The sequence below is a fragment of the Sus scrofa genome, chromosome 6, assembly GCF_054392235.1.
Source record: "Sus scrofa isolate SSC_HxYL_T2T_F1_AM1 chromosome 6, Sscrofa_HxYL_maternal_Yorkshire_Landrace_v2.0, whole genome shotgun sequence".
Taxonomy (NCBI): Eukaryota; Metazoa; Chordata; class Mammalia; order Artiodactyla; family Suidae; genus Sus; species Sus scrofa.
The window spans coordinates 168,677,986-168,697,700 of NC_139388.1; the positions used below are offsets into that span (position 1 = coordinate 168,677,986).

The following is a 19,715-nucleotide window of genomic DNA, read 5'->3' on the forward strand; positions in this document are numbered from 1 at the left end:
TGTAACTTGAATGCGTGAAGAAGGCCACCAGAAAGATTATACCAATGTAACACTCCAAAACAGTTTTCCCACATATTAGGCATCTTAAATTATTATCAGTCTTGTTAATAGAAACTTATTATATTATAAATAAGATTGATCATTTTATTATTTATTAGCCATTTGTATTTTCTTTCTATAAAGTCATTTACCTATTTTTCCATTAAGTCCTTTTTTAATCAATTTATAAGTGCTTGGTTTTTTTGTTTTGTTGTTTTTGTTTTTGTCTTTTTGCCTTTTCTAGGGCCACACCCGTGGAATATGGAGGTTCCCAGGCTAGGGGTCTAATTGAAGTTGTCGTCTCCGGCGACAGCTACAACCACAGCAACACGGGATCCAAGCCGCGTCCGCAACCTACACCACAGCTCACAGCAACGCCAGATCCACTGAGCAAGGCCAGGGATCCAACCCGCAGCCTCATGGTTCCTAGTCGGATTTGCTAGCCACTGAGCCATGATGGGAACTCCCTATAAGTGCTTGTTGTGTATTAAGGAAATTGGTTACCATCTATCTCAATGTGTTATTTTTTACAGTTTGTCTTGTGTTTTGTGTTTCAACCATTTGTTTTGTACAGAACATTCCAGTTTAGACATAATTAGATTTATCAGTCATTTTCCTTTTGGGTTTTGTATTATGTTTAGAAAAGGCTCTTCCCTTTTAAGATTATAAAAGTTTATTCATCCTCCTTCCCTCCCTTTCCAGGGTTACCTTTGTTGCTTTATTTTATTTTGATATATGAAATAAAAGAATTCTCTCTCTCTATTTTTTTTTTTTTTTTGCTTTTTAGGGCCACACGCACAACATGTGGAAGTTCTCAGGCTAGAGGGGTTGAATTGGAGCTGTAGTTCCTGGCCTCCGCCACAGGCACAGCAGGTCAGGATCCAAGCCATGTCTGTGACCTACACCATAGCTCATGACAACGCCAAATACTCAACTACTGAGTGAGGCCAGAGATGCAAACCTGCATCCTCATGGATATTAGTCGTGTTTGTTACGGCTGAGTCACAGTGGGAACTCTGAGATTTTTCTCTTTTTAATCCTCAGACAACTGGTCCCATCTATTTACTGAATAATATATCTTTTGTTAGTGATTTGGAGGTGTATTTTTTATTGTATAACTAAAGTGTCATGCATTTACATCTGTTTCTGTACCATATTCTCTGTTGATCTGCCTATCTATTCCAGCCCTACTACCATTTGCTTTGATCACTATAGCTTTGTAATATATCTTTTATTGCGTGTTTCCTATGTGATCTAAACTTCACTTTTCTCATCTGTAAATTGGGAGCAATGATTGATCTTATTTGCAGATTTGAAGATCGAATATACACGTTCAATATATATCTGAAGGTTGTGTATATATATGTGTGTACACACACACACATACATATCTGTCTAGTGCTTAGTGTAGGACAAGGCTATAGTAAACATTCAACAAATTACAACTATTTTATTTACCTTAGTCTTCATAATACCTTAGTTTAGGGAAGTAGTGTTTAAAAAGGAAGGCTTTTCTACTCCTAGATGTATCTACATGTACACAAATAGTCATAGCAACATTATTTAGAACAGGCAAAAGTGAAAACAGTCCAAAGTCCACCAGCTGATGAAGGGATGAAGACACTATGACGTAATTTGTGTAATTCAGTCATCAAAAGGAATAAGTACGGACGATGGATACTGTAGCACAGATGAACTTTGAAAACATTTCACTAAGTGAAAGAAGCAAGATAGAAGGCTTTGTATTGTTTGGTTCCATCTATATCAGATGTCCAGAGCAGGCAAGTCTGTAGAGACAGAAAAGAGATCAGTGGTTGCCAGAGGCTAGATCTGGGGCCATACAGAGGAACAGCTAGTGGCTACAGAGTTTTTGGTGGGAGTTGATGAAAATGCTGAAGAATTTGGTGGTGATGGACACAACCTTTGTGACTGTGCTGAAAACCACGGAATTGTATACTTTAAAGGGATCAAGTTTATGGTATGTAAATTATATCTCAATTTGAAAAGGAGGAGAGGAAGCTTATGTTGTTTGAACCTCAGCTTTGCTACTTGTTAGTTGTGACCTGGGCAAGTAACTTTATTTTCAATGCCTCAAAAGTTTTTTTCTCTGTAAAGTGTGTTTAATAGTAATATGTTCTCACATGTTGCTATAAAAATCATACTTAAAATCGCATAATCGCATAATCATGAAATACTCAGATATTGTCATTAGTATTTCCAGTTTCAGCATGACCAAACAAGGGCCATTCTAGTTTACCTTTATAAGAAGAATGAAATTAAAGTATACCTGCTATCTTACTTTTGAGTTGCAAGTGAAATAGGAATAAAATGTTCATGTTAAGTGCTAACATTGAGGCTTTTTTACCCAAGTGTCAGTTTGTGAATGCTAATCTAAACTCCTGTATGTTTTTACTTTTCAATTTCTGTGCCCACTTATGTGATTCTTAATAACTAATGAAAATGATTTTCTGCGTTGAGTAAATTACATGGCTTGATCTAATTGAAATGTGAGAAAACATAGTTAAAAGCTCTAAAAAAAAAAAAGTTCTTTATAACTGGGGCACTTTGTAATTCATTTTTAAACTCTTCTGCCAATTTGGTTGATGACTTCACTGTCAATTTAAAGTATGCTTCTAATCGATACAGATCCAGCGTTTGTTGGAAGCGCAGTCTCTGCAGCCGTGTTCCCCTAAGACAACCACCGCTGAAGACACCGGGCAAGCTGCAAGACAAATGGAGGTGGTTTCCATGGAAGCACAGTCTCCATCTGCTTTACACATGAGGAAAAGTGTGAGCATTGCCGTGAGCACAGGTAATTTCATTTCTTAAGTTTGTGCTTGGTACAAATAGAACTAAAACCAAAGTGATGAGAGTGTAACATTAAGTCTTTGTGTAATTTGATTCTTTATGAAATAAAACTATACGTGGAAACAGGTAAGAAAGCACATAACATAATATATTGTTTGTTTCTGCTACTGTCCCAGGCTGGACCCATTTCTAATGAGAGAAGTCATTTGCAGTTTGAGGGATCGGGGAAGGTTTCCTCTATGCAGTGGTATCCATTCTGGGCCTTGAAAGGAGTGTAGGATCTTGGTGGAATTGAGAGATGGCAGAACAGATTGGGTAGAGAAAGTATTATGGGCTCAGTGACAGAACCCAGGGTTCTGAGATATCTCAGGATTCTACATGTTACTGTGTTAGGAGAACCTTTGCTGTGTTTCCCACAAAGCCGTGTCTGCTTTGTTTGGTAAGCAAGACTGAAGACCTTTTAAAAAATCAACCAATAATATAAAAGTATATTTATATGAATATTATAAATGACATCTTACATGAGATCCTCCAGAACATCTTTGTGTTTTCAGTGTCTGGCAAGATGCCTTGTATGAAGAGTGGTGGTGATAAAAATGCGGAGGAAGGAGAATGGGTTAAAGGATCTGGTGTTGCCATAGCTGTGGCTCGAATTCAGTCCCTGGCCTGAGAACTTACACATGCTGCAGGTGCAGCCATAAAGTAAATATAAAAAACCAAAAGGGATGAGGAGGAAGGAAAAAAATTAGTTAAAAAATAAGCATGAGGAGGAAGAACCATGTACAAGGTTAATGTGATTTGAAAACTAGTTGGATACGGTAGTTGGAAGAGGGAGAATTCAAGTTCCTCCAACTAAATGCAGTGTGGTTATCCTAGACTGGCTCTTGGAAGAGAAAAGGACATTAGGGGGAAAACTGGTGAAATCCAGGTTTGTTTTTTTTTTTTTTTTTTTTGGCCACTTCACAGTATATGGAAGTTCCTGGGCTAGTGATTGAATCTGACCTACAGCTGCAGCCTGTGCTGTCGTTGCAGCAACACTGGATCCTTTAACCCGTTGCACTGGGCCAGGAGTCCAACCCATGCCTCCAAGCCACCGAAGCTGCTACAGTCGAATTCTTAACCCACTGCACCACAGCAAGAACTCCTTGCGAAATCCAAGCAGAGTCAGGAGTTTTAGGTAATGGTGATGTATCAGTACTGGTTGCTTGATTGTGAAAAATGTACCTCGGTAGTGCAAGATGGGACATCAGGGAACACTGGGTGGGTAGTTACAGTAACTCTGTTTTATCTTCTCTATAGATCTAGAATTATCCCCAAGTTAAAAGTTCATTAAAGATGGAAATAAAAGTTACTCCAAAATTTTGAGCCCAGATGACAGGAGGCAAGTTGGAGAAGCAGAGGGGGGGAGATGTGTTCCATCTCAGTATGTTGGGATTGGGCTACTTTGGGGAATGCAAATAATAGTACTCAAATGTCAGAAGAGTGGAGGCGGATTCATGACCTGAGACTGGCGAATGGCAGATGAAGGGTGGAGCCTGGAGAAGAAAAATTTCAGAGAAAGAAGACAGATTTCTATATTCTTTTTTTTTTTTTTTTGTCTTTTTTAGGGCTGAATCTGTGGCATATGGAAGTTCCCAGGCTGGGGGGTCAGATCGGAGCTGCAGCTGCCAGCCTGTGCCACAGCCACAGCAACGTGGGATTGACCTACGCCACAGCTCACGGCAACGCCGGATCCCTAACCCACTGAGCGAGGCCAGGGATCAGGCCTGCAGCCTCATGGATACTAGTCGAGTTCGTTATTGCTGAGCCACCACGGGAACTCCAGATGTCTACATTCTTTATCTGAACCCGTGTATTATCTAAACTATCTGTGTAGAGAGGACCAAAGAGGGAAGGAGCAAGACCCTCATGTACGTTTGTAAGTCAAATTCAGGTACTGGCTAAGATTCTTTGGCTGCAAGTAACATAAACCACTTTGAACTAATTTAAGCAAGAAAGAGGAATTGACTGGGGAGATTATGGGGATGTTTCATGAAAACCAAGGCCAGAAACGGGATTGGACTTCAGGAAAAAAACTAGAGTTAGAAACTGCAAAGCCGCTGGGCTACCCAGTTATTCTACTCTATCTAAAGTTTGCATCGCTGTATATTTTGAAATACAGTTCACCCAGAGCTCCAAAGTTTTTGTGTTGTAAAGTTCTACCCAATACACAAACCAGGTTATGGTTCCTCAGTCCCTGTTTGAAATTGCAGAGATCCTGAATGGCCTAGTTTGGATTAGGTTTTAATCCCTGGTTGAAGGCTAAGGAGGTTGCAAAGCACATCATAGGGACATAGCTGCTGGAGTCCCATCTTTGTTAACTGCAGGGGTGACCGTTTCTTAGGTAAGTGTGTGTATGTGTGTTGTAGAAAGGTAGTGGTAAAGGAGTATTATGAGATAAAAAGACCAAAAAGTGGTTTCCTTCAATGTTCTCTTGTAAAATCCTCTACTTACTCTATTGCAATTGCCTATCATCTGTATCTATCACTAGACTGTAAGCTTTGGGGATTTGGAATAGTGCCTTATTGACACTGTATCTCATTACCTAACATGATGCCTCAGTCTTAATGTGTGTTGAATAAATGAAAACTGAATGAAATCATCCCTATGTTTGAACTGATATTCTGAAATTATTTCAAACAAGTTTTCAGGCATGATGCATAGAATTCAAATACTTTGAAATCTCATAGATTCGTATTTGGAGCTATTACACATATGCAGAAAAATTATTATATAGTCAAGTTGATGCTCAAATTAGAAACAGTTTTGACTAGAATTTAGTCTTTCATTTTAACTGTTTCTTTAAATCATTTATGTTTAGCCATATTTCCCCAATTGTGGAATGCATATTACTCAGATTCGACAGATGATTTGGGGTAGAATAAAGATAACTATTCTGTATTTTATAGATATATTTATTATGAGTTTTAGAAAAAATTAACCAGCACATAAAATCTGTGATATCACAGGAATGATGAGGCTAGGTAAAAGTATAGTGAGTTGATTTAAAGAAAATTGACTCAGCAAATAATACATGCAAATGGTTCTATAGATAATTGTGGAAGTGATCCATAAAGTGTGGGAAACATTTAATTTTTAAGTACTTGTCTGATATTGCGTATGTCTGGTACATCTCTAACATGGTCTCATAAATATTTATTTAAGGGTCAAAATCAGAGAGCCTAGGGATTTATATTTTATGTATTTTCTGATGTTTTCCAGAATAGCAGTTTACAAAACACATTTACACCCCATACTATATTCAGAGCCTTGGCAGGTAAAACACATCATTTGAGAGCCACACCTCTTGAAGAGGCAGGACTTAAAATGTCCTTTTCCCTTTGTACCCAGTTTTCTCCCTTCCCACCCTTCACTTACCTCTTCATGGCATTTCTGAGAAAATATAATCTGAAAACAGCTCTAGGTAATTGTGTTAATATAGCTAGTGTTATTTGAAAGTTGGCAGAGGATTATTTTTACAATCGAGCATTTGTTTCAGGCGCCAGCTTGTTTTGGAATGCCGCAGGCGACGGTCAAGAGCCTGAATCTCAGCTGAGGCAGGATGATACCAAGATTTCCAGTGAGGACATGAATTTTTCTGTTGATATTAATAATGAAGTCACAAGTACTCCAGGTAGTGCATCTTCTTTAAAAGCAGTTGATATTCCCAGTTTTGAAGAGAGCAACGATGCTGTGGAAGAAGAATTTAATCAGCAACTTTCTGTATCCAAGTAAGGACTCTTTGATTCACAATTCATCCTTTTTTTTTCTTTTTAAATTCTAATATTCTTATGGTATTCTAACTGAGAAACTATTTAGTTTGGTTCTGTTCTTCTTTTTAGTTGTTTTTTTTTGTTTTTTTTTGTTTTGTTTTTTTTGTAGGGGGTACTTTTTAGGCCACACCCATGGCATATGGACATACCCAGGCTAGGGGTCGAACCTGAGCTGCAGCTACTGGCCTACACCAGGGCCATAGCAATGCAGGATCCAAGCTGCGTCTGCGACCTACATTGCAGTTTGCAGCAATGCTGGATCCTTAACCCACTGAGCGAGACCAGGGATGGAACCTGAGTCCTCATGGATACTGGTGGGATTTGTTACCACTGAGCCGTGATGGTGAACTCCTCTTCTTTTTTTAGCTTTAACTTTTGCTTTCTAGTTTAGATACTAAGGTAGTTATTTTAAAATTATTGAAAATACAATTTAGTGGAGTGATTAAGAGGATGGTGCCAGACTGCCTTGATTCAGATCATAGATAGCAGTGTGACCCTGGGCAGGTCTCATAATTCCTGAATGACTCTATTTTCTTCTCTATAAATGGAGATAATAAGAGAACCTATCTCAAGATTATTATAAGGATTAAATTAGTTAATATATGTAAAGCGCATAGAAAAATACCAGAATTAGTACTTAATTATTGCCATCATTTAGCTAAATATAGAATAAGGCAAACTCAGTAACTGACATGGACTCTCCTTAAAAATATTTTGCAAATGTTTGTATGATAAAAATCCTGCTCAGTGCAGATACTTTCCCAAAAAGCCATAAAATCTCTAAAGGCTGGATTTCTGCCTCTGCATATGAGTTTTGGTATTTTCATTAAAGTGAAATTGGTTAACATGGTTGAAGATAAAGATTAAATTTGATATTTAGGAATCAAGGGGATAGCAGCTGCAGGTGAAGAAAACTGGCAATTACGGATTACCCACTATGTTTATCTGGTGCTGTGCTAGGCACTTTGTATCGCCTTTAATCCTGTCTCATCTTTTTCAACCCAGGGAGGTGGGTATCGTTTTCCCATTTTATGGATAAGAAAACTGAGGCCCAGAGGCCTCAGAAATTTGCCTCAGACCTGCTGAAAACAGATAACTGTGTTATAAATGAGAATATATGTGACACAAGAGTTAAAGGAGATGCTAATGGGGGTTAAAAGAAGCAAGAGAACAAATCCAGTTAGGGTTTTAGAACATCATAGAGGAAGAGTCCCTGAACAGTAGGTAGGATTTGGATAAGGGTGTGCCAGTTTAAAGGCATTAGAACAGTAATTCTTGGCTCCGTGGCATTGAAAAATACCAGTAAATTTGGGCCCTTCCCCAGTTCAGAATCTCTGAAGGGAGAAGTCCAAACAGTTACGTTTTCTAAAACTTTACAAGTGATACTGAAGTGTAGCCAAGATTGAAAACTACTGACTTGCAGATAAAATTTATAGCAGAATTGAGAGTATTAGTATTGTTAGTGATCCATTTTGTTCAGAATATTAAATAAAACGGCACTGAAAGAGATTGGGTGAAAAGCCAACTCGACTACCAAATTTCAGAGAACTTTGATTGGCAGAATAAGGAATTGTGTTTCTTTTGTTTGTTTTTTGGTTTTTGGGGGGGTTTTTTGTTTGTTTTTGTTTTTTTCTTTTTGCCATTTCTTGGGCTGCTCTCGCGGCATATCGACGTTCCCAGGCTAGGGGTCTAATCGGAGCTGTAGCTGTTGGCCTACACCACAGCCACAGCAACTTGGGATCTGAGCCGCATCTGCAACCTACACCACAGCTCACGGCAACGCCGGATCCTCAACCCACTGAGCAAGGCCAGGGATCAAACCCGCAACCTCAGGGTCCTAGTCGATTCGTCAACCACTGAGCCATGATGGGAACTCCCAGGAATTGTGTTTGTTTAATAAACCATTTAAGTTTTTGCTTTTTTGATGTTGTTGTAAAACAAAATAACATGAAATTTACCATCTTAGCCATTTTTATGCAGCCTCTCAAGATGGGATGCTGTATAGCATCACTAAGAGCTAAAAATACAAATCAGAATGCTGCTAAGTCTCACCTCTTTCTTCCAAAGTTACTGCACCTCAGATATACATTAGATACCTTGATAACTAACACATTAAATATGTCTTTTCAAGCAGCTCTTCTCTTGTGAGAAAAGAACCTGATGTGCCTGTGTTCTTTTCGAATCCCCTGCTGTCAGAGAGCATCAGCATGTGTTTCCAGAGTGGGCCAGCAGAGGGTGCCACTAATAGCTCTGCACCATCAGGGGAATCCAAAACTGAGCAAGTAGTGCAACTCTTGCCTTGTCAACCCTCAGATAACCAGGAAATACTCCAGGATGTGTTGGTAAGAAAACAGAAAGCATTTCCTCTTTCGTGAGATGGTTATTTAGTTTAGGGTGTACTAGTTAAGCCTTTCCTATCTTTAAACTGATTGCAACCTTGATGTAAAAAGATTTTTCCCAAATTAATGATAAATCATTTTTTTTAGCTTTTCATAAATTGCGATAACCTAAATTCAGTAATTCACTGTAAGCCAGTCATCAGATACTCAGCCACAAAAAAAAGCATTATTTTACCTTTTTTTTTTTTTTTTTAAGGTCACACCCGCAGCATGTAGAAGTGCCCAGGCTAGGAGTTGAATCGGAGCTATAGCTGCCAGGCTACACCACAGCCACAGCAACACCAGATCCGAGCTGCATCTGTGACCTACACCATAGCTCATGGCAGCGCTGGATCTTTAACCCACTGGGCAAGGCCAGGGATCAAACCTTTGTTCTCATGGATCCTAGTCAGGTTCATTACCACTGAGCCAAGAGGGGGACTCCCAAAAGCCTTATTTAATTTAATTAATTTATTTATTTTTATTTATTTTTGCTCTTTAGGGCTGCACCCATGGCATATGGAGGTTCCCAGGCTAGGGGTTGAATTAGAGCTACAGTTGCCGGCCTATGCCACAGCCACAGCAACATCAGATCCAAGCCACATCTGTGACCTACACCACAGCTCACAGCAATGCTGGATCCTTAACCCACTGAGAGATGCCAAGGATCAAACCTGCAACCTCATCATTCCTAGTCAGGTTCATTTCCACTGCACCACGACAGGAACTCCACAAAAGCCTTATTTTAAAAATATGTTACATGACATTATGTTAAATTCAAAATAAAGTTAGGACTGGAAAAAACAAGCAAGAGTTGCAGGAAATTTGAAAATTGGAAAGTAGTATCATATTTATGATAATATTTACTGATTTCAGTTCAGATAAGCAGATTTTTGTTGAATACTTAGTTTAAGAAAATGAACTGAGTAAAATGGATTATAAAGATGAATGTGAGTCTCTGCCTTTGAAAAATCTATAGGAAATAGCACATGGATACCAGTAACAGTTATAGAATAGGCTGAGAAGTGCCATAAGCAAAGGCAAGACACAATAAAAAAGGAGTAATTCTGGTTGGAGAAAATAGTCATCTTGGAAAAGTTAGAGTGTGAACTGAGACTTGAAGGTCAAATGACTGTGGCCGTCACTTACAGTCAAATTGTAGACTTTGGAACATTTAATTTTTCCGTTTATAATTGAAGGCTAATTAAACATACTTCATAGGGCTCTAGGTATTCGGTTAACACCTATTTGTTGTTTGCTTGCTAGGTCCCAGACTGGTGTTAGTTGTCTGCTCAGGAATGAAATATGCTTTGATGTCAGGAAGGCAGAGATAGTGACGCAGGTTATTCTCATTCAAAGAAAGAAAAGAGAGGAGTCAAATTCTGAAATGAACATAGACATAATTTATAACTCTGAAATAATTACCATTTTTCAAATGAAAGCACAATTTTCAATGTTTGTTTATGGAGAATTTACTATAAATCCTTGAGAACACTTGAAATATTACTCAATTGATTTTAAATCTGTTGGTTTTAAAATGAACAGGTTCTGAACAAACATTCTGAGTTTTCTCTAGGATCTGATGAAATCATTTCTTCATTAGGATGGGCTTCTTTTATAAAAACTCCATAAAATTTAGCGAATGTACTACTTAATACTTTGTAGAACTTGGCAGGATAATATTTTGCTCTTCCCTAGTGTTACTAACTGCTGTTATTTGGCTTTTTTGTTTCCTAAGACTTTAGTGACTTTTCAAATAGATCCTTTTTCTTTTTTCATTAGGGTCAAGGGAACCACCTATTAAATAACTCCCCCGAAGAAACTGAGCAGCCGTCAGCCAAAGCAGTAATTATCAGTCACGAATGCACCAGAACCCAGAATGTTTACCATACAAAGAAAAAAAAACATGATTCAGGACTGGTGGACAAAGATTGTGTTCTTAATGCAACCCTTAAACAACTAAGAAGCCTTGGAGTAAAAATTGACTCTCCCACTAAAGTGAAGACAAATGCACATAAAGTGGATCATGCCAGGTGAGTTTAAACTTTGTTTTAAAAAATTAAAAAAATTTAAATGTATTGCAGCTGTCTCGTGAGGAAAGGTATGAGCTTGCCACTCAATTCAATTGATTCATTATTTATTCAGGGCCTACTGTATATGTGGTGAATAAGAGACTGTCTCTATGCTTTAGATTTTTCATTTTAGCAGAAAGGTGGATTATATGCCTAAGTAATTTGAAAAATATTGAGGGGTATCGTCTGTGTAAAGACGTCAACAAAATGCCATGGGAGGAGTTCCCACTGTGGCACAGTGGGTTAAGGATGCAACATTGCCACAGCTGTGGCTTGGATTCCATCCCTGGCCCAGGCACTTCCATATGCTGCGGTTGCAGCCAACAAAAACAAAAACAAACAAAATGCCATGGGAGTCTTAGAGGAAGAGAAATGAGCCTTTACTCATTTTTGGTGACTGGAAAATTTTTCCTGGAGGTGGTAGGGTCTGTGCCAGTTGCTGAATTCTGCTGATGCCGTCTAAAAAGCAAAAACATTCCTTTTTGTAGAAGTATGTTTTGAAGAATCTAGTTGTATGAGCCTTACTTACACTCATCATTTCCACCTGGCCGTATTTTTCTGTTCAGATTCCTCTTCCTCAGAGATCACCTCGACACACACTTGTTTTTAAAGAGGATAAAATCTGGAAATTATGTTAGAAAGCTACTGTGTTTTCTGTTAATTATTTTTTATGATGGTTTTTTTTTTTTTTTTACAAAACTAATACATTCTCATGATTTTAAAAAATACCGAATAATACTCAAGAACATCATATAAAATGCAAAAGCCCCAACTTCCTAAATTCCTCAGTCCGACTCCTTTAGGTTATTTCTCTTAACTGCTTCTTGGACATTCTCTGGACGTGCCCTGTGGATATTCAAGTATATATCTGAGTGATGAGTGTTGGGATTTGGGCTTTTTGATTAACATATCTTAGATGCATTTCTTTATAAGTATAGGTAATTCTTCCTCATGCATTTAAACAGCTGCATAATATTCTGCTGTGCCCGTGTACTATAATATAGTGAATCCCAGTTCTCTATTAATGGACTTCTCGTAGGCTGAATCCCTAAATCTCAAACAATGCTAAGTGAACATCCTTCTGCAGGTACTTGTACACGTCTTTGTAGGATAAATTCCTAGAAGCAGGCAGGATCAGAGAAAGTTGTGGTGGATGTTGCCTTTGCCCACCAAAAGAGTGGTACCACTTTATATTCCTACCACCAGTGTAGGAGAGTGAAGTTAGTTAGCATTTTGAAGGTTTTATTTTAAAACTCTGAGAGGGAGGCTCTACCACATCTGCTGGAGAGCGCAGATCCCCTCTGTGTGTGTGGGGCCTTATACTCTGGTATGGCTGCTTGTGGGAGTCGTTTAAGTAGTATGTTTCTTCATAGTGGCCACCCTGTTTTAAAAGTTGTGAAACAATGAAATGAATAAAGTTTCAGCATACAGTAAACCTGATTCAGTTTTTAAATGCCTAGAATAAAATGGAAAGTAAAGCTTTTTTGATATGTCAGTGTGGGGTAGTCAGGTTGTTTTAATCAAAATTGTTTTGCTCGTGGAGTTTCTGCTGTGGTTCAGTGAGTTAAGAATCCTACTGTGGCAGCTCGGGTCACTGCACAGATGCAGGTTCAATCCCTGCCCTGATGCAGTGGGTTAAAGGATCCAGCATCACTGCAGCTGCAGCCTAGGTCGCAGCTGCAACTTGGATTCAGTCCCTGACCCGGGAACTTCCATACGCCTCAGGAAGGTAGTCCATACTTTAAAAAAAAAAAAAAGATTGTTCTGTTCTCTTTTTGAAAGACAATTTATATTATAAATGTGTACTATAAAAATAATACATGCTCAGGGTAGGAATTTTAGAGAAATGAAGACTATGTCCTCTGAACTAATAACACCCAAAGAAAATTAGGAAACATAGTTGTGGTTTTGCTATATACATAATTCGGGGATTTTTTTCTTTACTTGCCATTATAAATTAATTTTCATTTAATATTTTGGGATACTCCCATTTTAAAAATCCACTTATCTATGTGAGTTGAAAAATTCATAGATAGGATTTGAGTTTCATGTAAGATGATTTTCTCAGGAAGTGAAAGTTGATGTGAAAAAAGTGTTTTCAGTTCAAAGCACTGTGTTAAATTATTTTCTTAGAGGGGTGATCTGGCTAAAATTTTATAAAATCATAATGCTATTTTCACAAGAAAACTTTTTAAAGTTATATTTTGTGGTATAAATTGTTGTGTAAAATCTTATAGAGTTTTGGGGAATTCCTGTTGTGGCTCAGTGTTAAGAACCCGACATAGCGTCCATGAGGATGTGGGTTTGATCCCTGGCCTCCCTCAGTAGGTTAGGGATCTGGTATTGCCGTAAGCTACTGTATGGGTCACAGAAGCAGCTCAGCGGCACCTCCAGTTCAATCCCTAGCCTGGGAACTTCCAGATGCCACATGTGCAGCCATAAAAAGAAAAATAATTTTTTTTTTTTTTTTTTTTGTCATTTTCCATTTCTTGGGCTGCTCCCACAGCCTATGGAGGTTCCCAGGCTAAGGGTCGAATCGGAGCTGTAGCCACTAGCCTACGCCAGAGCCACAGCAACGCGGGATCCGAGCCGCGTCTGCGACCTACACCACAGCTCATGGCAACGCCAGATCCTTAACCCACTGAGCAAGGGCAGGGATCGAACCCGCAACCTCATGGTTCCTAGTCGGATTCGTTACCCACTGAGCCACAACGGGACCTCCAAGAAAAATAATTTTTTAAAATAAAATATGGTAGAGCTTTGGAAATAGAGTGTGTAATATTTGTTTTGTTTCCATTCTCAAAATAATATGTTTATTTTCAGAACCTTGGAAAATTTAGAAAAAACAGACAAGGAGAAAACCCATTTTTATACCAACCAACCTCATTTATTATTAAAATTTTGCTTTTGTATTTCCTTTAATTTTTCTAAAGTAATTTTAATAGCAGCCATTTATTGAGTGTTCGTAATGTGAGGAACTGTGTTAAAAGTCTTAAGCAACATTATTTCAGTTAATCTTTGCCATCATCTGTGTGATAGATACCTTTTTATAACTGCTGAGGAAATTAAGTACCGGTTTGCTCAAGGCCCCACACCTGTCATTTTGTCTTTTTAGGGCCGAACCCGTGGCACATGGAAGTTCCCAGGCTTAGGGGTCAAATCAGAGCTGTAGCTGCCAGCCCACACCACGGCCACAGCAATGCCAGATCTAAGCCGCGTCTATGACCTACATACACCACAGCTCATGGCAATGCCAGATCCTTAACCCACTGAGCGAGGCCAGGGATCGAACCTGCGTCCTCACTGATACCAATCAGATTCATTTCCACTGAGCCATGATGGGAACAACCCCAACACTTGTAATTTTTTTTTTCTTTTTTGTCTTTTGTCTTGGGCCGCGCCTGTGGTCTATGGAAGTTCCCAGGCCAGGGGTCGAGTCGGAGCTGTAGCTGCTGGTCTGTGACCTACACCACAGCTCACCACAACGCCAGATCCTTAACCCACTGGGTGAGGCCAGGGATTGAACCCACATCCTCATGGGTACTAGTCAGGTTTGTTAACCACTGAGCCACGATGGGACCTCCCCACACCTGTAATTTTAAACGTACTTTTCTAATTCCAAAGTCCGTAGTTTGGGGGGGGGGGGTTAGTTTGGGGTTTTTTTTTAATGTTTTGCTCTGTGCTTATTGCTTGTTTAATTTTTTTTTGGTGAGGATCTTATGGTGGTGTATATAATATGCTGCTTTGTGGGGGTTTTTTGATTTGGTTTTTTTTTTTTTTTGGTTTTTTTTTGGCTGCCCCTGTGGCAAGTGGAAGTTCCTGGGCCAGGGATTGAACCCAAGCCATAGCAGCAAAACCACTGAATCCTTAACCCATTGAGCTACAGAGGAACCCCCTGCTTTGTGTTCTGACTATATTGTATATACCTCCTAAATATTTGGTTTTGCGTTGGCAAATAAACATTTTTTCCAACTTGTAGCACTTTCTAAGCCTCATCTTTAATGGGGATATAATAAACCAGTAAGTGGGATATAGTATTTGTTTACCTGGTCTTTCCCCTCTTGTCAGAACTGAGTCAAATGGTTTTCAGTTTCTTACTGTTTTTTTTGTTTTGTTTTTTGCTTTTTCGGGCCACACCTTTGCCACATGGAGTTCCCAGGCCACGAAGGAATGGAATTGAAGCTGTAGCTGCCAGCCTATGCCATAGTCACAGCAATGCCAGATCTGAGCCGTGTCTGTGACCTACACCCTAGCCCATGGCAGCGCCAGATCCTTAACCCACTGAGTGAGGCCGGGGATCAAACCCCTGTCCTTAGGAATACTAATCGGGTTCATAACCCACTGAGCCACAATGGGAACTCCTGTTACTGTTTCAAATATTACTATGATAAACATCTTTTTCCAAAGATTGCATTTTTTAGGTTTAGGATTATTTTCTTTAGAAATGGAAAGACTAAGTCAAAATGGTAGGAATATTTAAGACTGTTACTACATTGCTTTCTGAAAAAGTAAGATCTCACTCATTTTATTTCAATAAATATGTAATGAGCTTCTACTCTGAGCCAGCTATGAGAAATATCCTGGCATACAAGATAACACAGGAAAGACATCTTTCCCTTTATAGAGCTTACAGTTCAGTGGAGAAGACACACAGATAGTCAGTTATCATGTGCTCTGATACCTGCTGGGAAAGGAAGGACAGGGTGCTATGGGCGCCCATGGGAGAGGTACCTAACATTAGCACCATTTTCATACTCTGTTATAATTACCCTGTATTAAAATCGCCAGTGATCAAGATTGTGCTAATTTAGACCCCCAAAACTTAAATTATCTTTATATTTTATTGATTATTAATAGGTTCTATATATTATTGTGATTAGAAATGAAGTTGCTCTGAAACTATTTTTCTTTCACATAGAAGTTAGATTTTTTTTCCGATAATCTTAGGCTGAGAGGAGATTCCAAGTGTAAGACTTTCTAAAGCCTACCTAATTAGTTCACATTGTTTCACAGTTTATCTTGAAACTATAAGTTTTTTTTAGTATAATCTCCTACCATCCTCTACCAAATTCCAGTTTACCCAGCACTGGCATTTGCCACGTTCCTTGCTGTTACTTTTACCTGGGATGCTCTTTGTCATCTTTCTACTTGACAGAAGCCTCCTTATCCTTCAGAGCTGAACCCAGATATCACCTCCTTTGTCAGTGTTTCCTGGAGCCCTCCCCAGAATATTGATACTTTGTGCTCTCGGAATACGCTGTTTCTAATAGATTATATAACGTGTTCTTGTGATAGCCTCTCCAGCAAGATTGTGCGTTTTATCAACCTCTGAATCCTCATTGCCTCTACACACTTAGTGGGCCTTCCTGGACTGCTAAATGAATGAAATCCCGAAGTTTACAATGAATGCCTTATTTTTTTATTGTCAGTATTTATGGCCTTGTATTGTTATCTTTTAACACTTGTTGGTATAATGTAACTGGTGTGCTGAAAGTTCATAAGATAGTTGTTTAGAATTTAAGACACATTTTTCCTCTAGTGTTTAAATTACAGTTTAGTGGTCCAGAAAAATAATGAAAGTAATCTTTATAATCCTTATGATGCCTATTGTTCTAGTGCTGTAAACCAGCTAGCCTTGGTCATTGTACCTGTGTGAAAACTTAACTTCACATTCCAGTTCTGGACTCCAGAGGCATGATATTCTCCACCAGAAGAGTAGCTGAGACAGGGAAGATTTCCTTTCTGCTTTCCTGTTCCTTAACAGTGCAGAGATTAAGAAGGTCCAAAAGCAGGAAAACAGTGAAAGAAGGCCCCAGACATACCTAGAAATTATAGAGAAGGTGAAGGACTGGCAGCAGCCTCTACAAGCATATTCCCAATTGGAGCGACCTTTTGAATTCAAAACATTTCTTAAGAGAAAAAAAAATCAAACAGATCTTAGGCAGTCTTTCTGGTTGTTTTCTTGCTCTGTACTTGAAAACTCTGCCTTCTCTAGTTGAAAACCCTACGTAGGATAAGTAGGAGATAACTAATCAGGATTGAACCAGGACAATAAATCACGGTTGGTTTTTCTCTTTAAGTAAGTTGGAATAATTCCCTTAATCATTGGCACGTGACTCTTATATTCAGGCATAAATGGACTCTCATCATCCTTTTGCGACTACACATATAATGGGATTCTAACATAGTATATCTGCCATCAAGACTTTTAGGATTTGATTAGTAGAGCGGCCTCTATTTGCTTTTCATCTTAATTACCCTAGTGTTTATATGCATTGGTTCTGAGTATTACTGATTTATGTTGTTTTCAAAGAAATGGTGTCCCCCCAGCCCCCAGTTTGAAACTAGCTGTGTTAGACAAAGAAACTTGAAAAACCTTCTAAACTGATATTGATTGCATTCATAGATTTATGTAGATTTTTTAAATCATTCTATAAAAGATCTATTATTACTCAGCCATTAAAAAAAAAGAATGAAGTCATGCTACTTGCAGCAATATGGGTGGCCCTAGAGATTATCATGTTAAGTGAAGAAAGTCAGGCAGAGGCAGATATCACATGATATCACCTCATATGTGGAATCTTTAAAAATGATGCAAATGAACTTATTTATAAAACAGAATTAGACTCACAGACATGGTTACTAAAGGGGCCAGCAGGGCTTCGGGGGTGAGGATAAATTAGCAGTTTGGGGTTAAGAGATATACACTACTGTATATCAGATAGATAAACAACAGGCACCTACTCTGCAGCACGGGGAGCCAGATTCAATATCTTGTAGCGACCTGTAATGGAAAAGAATCTGAGAAAGATACATGAGTGTGTATGTATAACTGAATCATTTTGTTGTACACCTGAAACTAATGCAACACTGTGAATTAACTATAACTTCAGCTTTTAAAAAATGCTTTTTTAAAAAAATCTAATTCAAATTAGATTCCTTTTTCTAAATAATTTGTTTTTAATCAGAAGCTTTTATTTGCCTTTTCCTGTTATTTACATGAATATTACCTTATTATGTTTATGTATATTTTAATATGTACAAGTCTTCTATTTAATATGCAGATTGCTTGTAATTTTGAGGAAATAGGCAAAGAAAGTAGATAATAGAAGATATTATCACTATGAATGTATCATAAAAGACAGTATCTAGATAGGTTGATAGTATCTCTTCCATCTTATTTACTCCAAAGCGGTAAATACCAAGGTTAAGGACAAGTTCCAAGGTGGTTATAAAGACCAGCATTATTGAGCACACCCTTCCGTTGTTTGGTGATGACGTAACGTCACTGGTTTCAGGGAATATTAATGGTTGAAGATAGTTTCTTCAAAGTTTCAGGTATTTATGAGAATGAAACTACCTGATAGTTATTAGGATTTTGTGGGGGTAGGGATGCAGGCAGTGGCTGCATAATATATAAAACAGCTGAATTTCTTCATTGGATGATACAGAAAGTCAGAGCATATCCTTTCACTAGAATATAATAATAGTAATATATATATATTAATACACAGAGGACTCTAATTTTTAGGGAACAGAAAAACTTTAAAGAGCAACATACAAGTTGCTGAGAACAGTATAGTGAAACAGTGGTTATAGAGCCCCAGGGAGTAAGGCAGACCCGGCCTCAGTTTGCCGGTTACTAGCTGTTCAACTTGGGGAAATTAGTTAAAAACCTCTATTCCGGAGTTGTCATCATGGCGCAGTGGTTAACGAATCCGACTAAGAACCATGAGGTTGTGGGTTTGATCCCTGGCTTTGCTCAGTGGGTTAAGGATCCGGCGTTGCCGTGAGCTGTGGTGTAGGTTGCAGACGCGGCTCAGATCCTGCATTGTTGTGGCTCTGGCGTAGGCCTGTGGCTACAGCTCTGATTCGACCCCTAGCCTGGGACCCTCCATATGCCGCGGGAGCAGCCCTAGAAAAGGCAAAAAGACAAAAAAAAAAAAAAAAAAATCTCTATTCCTTAGTTTTCTCAACTGTAAAATAAAGATAGTGATAATACCTATTTTATTCATTCAGTAAATATTTATTGAGTGCCTTTATTGAACCCTGTGCCAGGCACCAAGGATACTGCAGTGGCAGGAGAAACAGACAGAAAATCCCTTGCCCTCATGGGCTTTCACCGAAGGAGCTAGACTGTCAAAAGAAATGTAGGTTAAATATATACCCATAAGTGCCAAAGAGAAAACAGAAAAGTAGGGGGAGGGACATGTGAAGTCTTGGAATGGAAAATAAGTTGAAATACTTGATAGGAACCACCTCCCAGAGAAAGGTTTCTTGTAAGAAAACATGTTTAGCAAAATCCCTGGCACATAGTAAAGCATCAGTGAAAATTAAGAGCCATTAGTATACACGTGGAATACAGGAAAAGGCAAGTCAGTTAATGACTACCACTGAGGCAACGCCCGCCGAAGTGAGTGTGGATTATATCTAATGGAAGAAAATGAGTGTACGCGTATGCACAAGCACACCATAGTGTGTGGACACAAGCAAGTCCATATCCAGATATTGGTTGATGTTTTTCATTCATCACAAATGAAATATTTTCAGGAGTTCCTGTCGTGGCACAGTGGTTAACAAATCTGATTAGGAACCATGAGGTTGCA

The 19,715-nt window shown here is 38.7% G+C and overlaps 1 protein-coding gene and 1 long non-coding RNA gene across 36 annotated transcripts in view; both read left to right on the forward strand.

Moving 5' to 3' along the window:
- Positions 1-19,715, forward strand: part of STIL (STIL centriolar assembly protein) — a 67,703-nt gene that overhangs the window by 45,807 nt on the left and 2,181 nt on the right. For 12 of the 35 annotated variants that reach the window (XM_084965158.1, XM_084965148.1, XM_084965154.1 and 9 more), the window contains 4 exons: positions 2,686-2,851; positions 6,386-6,617; positions 8,794-9,001; positions 10,820-11,070. In XM_084965158.1, coding sequence (XP_084821284.1) covers positions 2,686-2,851; positions 6,386-6,617; positions 8,794-9,001; positions 10,820-11,070 — 857 coding nt within the window. Of the gene's footprint in view, positions 1-2,685; positions 2,852-3,813; positions 4,025-6,385; positions 6,618-8,790; positions 9,002-10,819; positions 11,071-19,715 lie in introns of all 35 variants that reach the window. The other 23 variants (XM_084965147.1, XM_084965151.1, XM_084965156.1 and 20 more) reach the window with 5 other exon arrangements.
- On the forward strand, positions 11,947-17,013 carry LOC146402989 (uncharacterized). The gene is made up of 2 exons (XR_014808396.1): positions 11,947-13,374; positions 14,393-17,013. It is a non-coding gene; the product is annotated as an uncharacterized LOC146402989 (long non-coding RNA).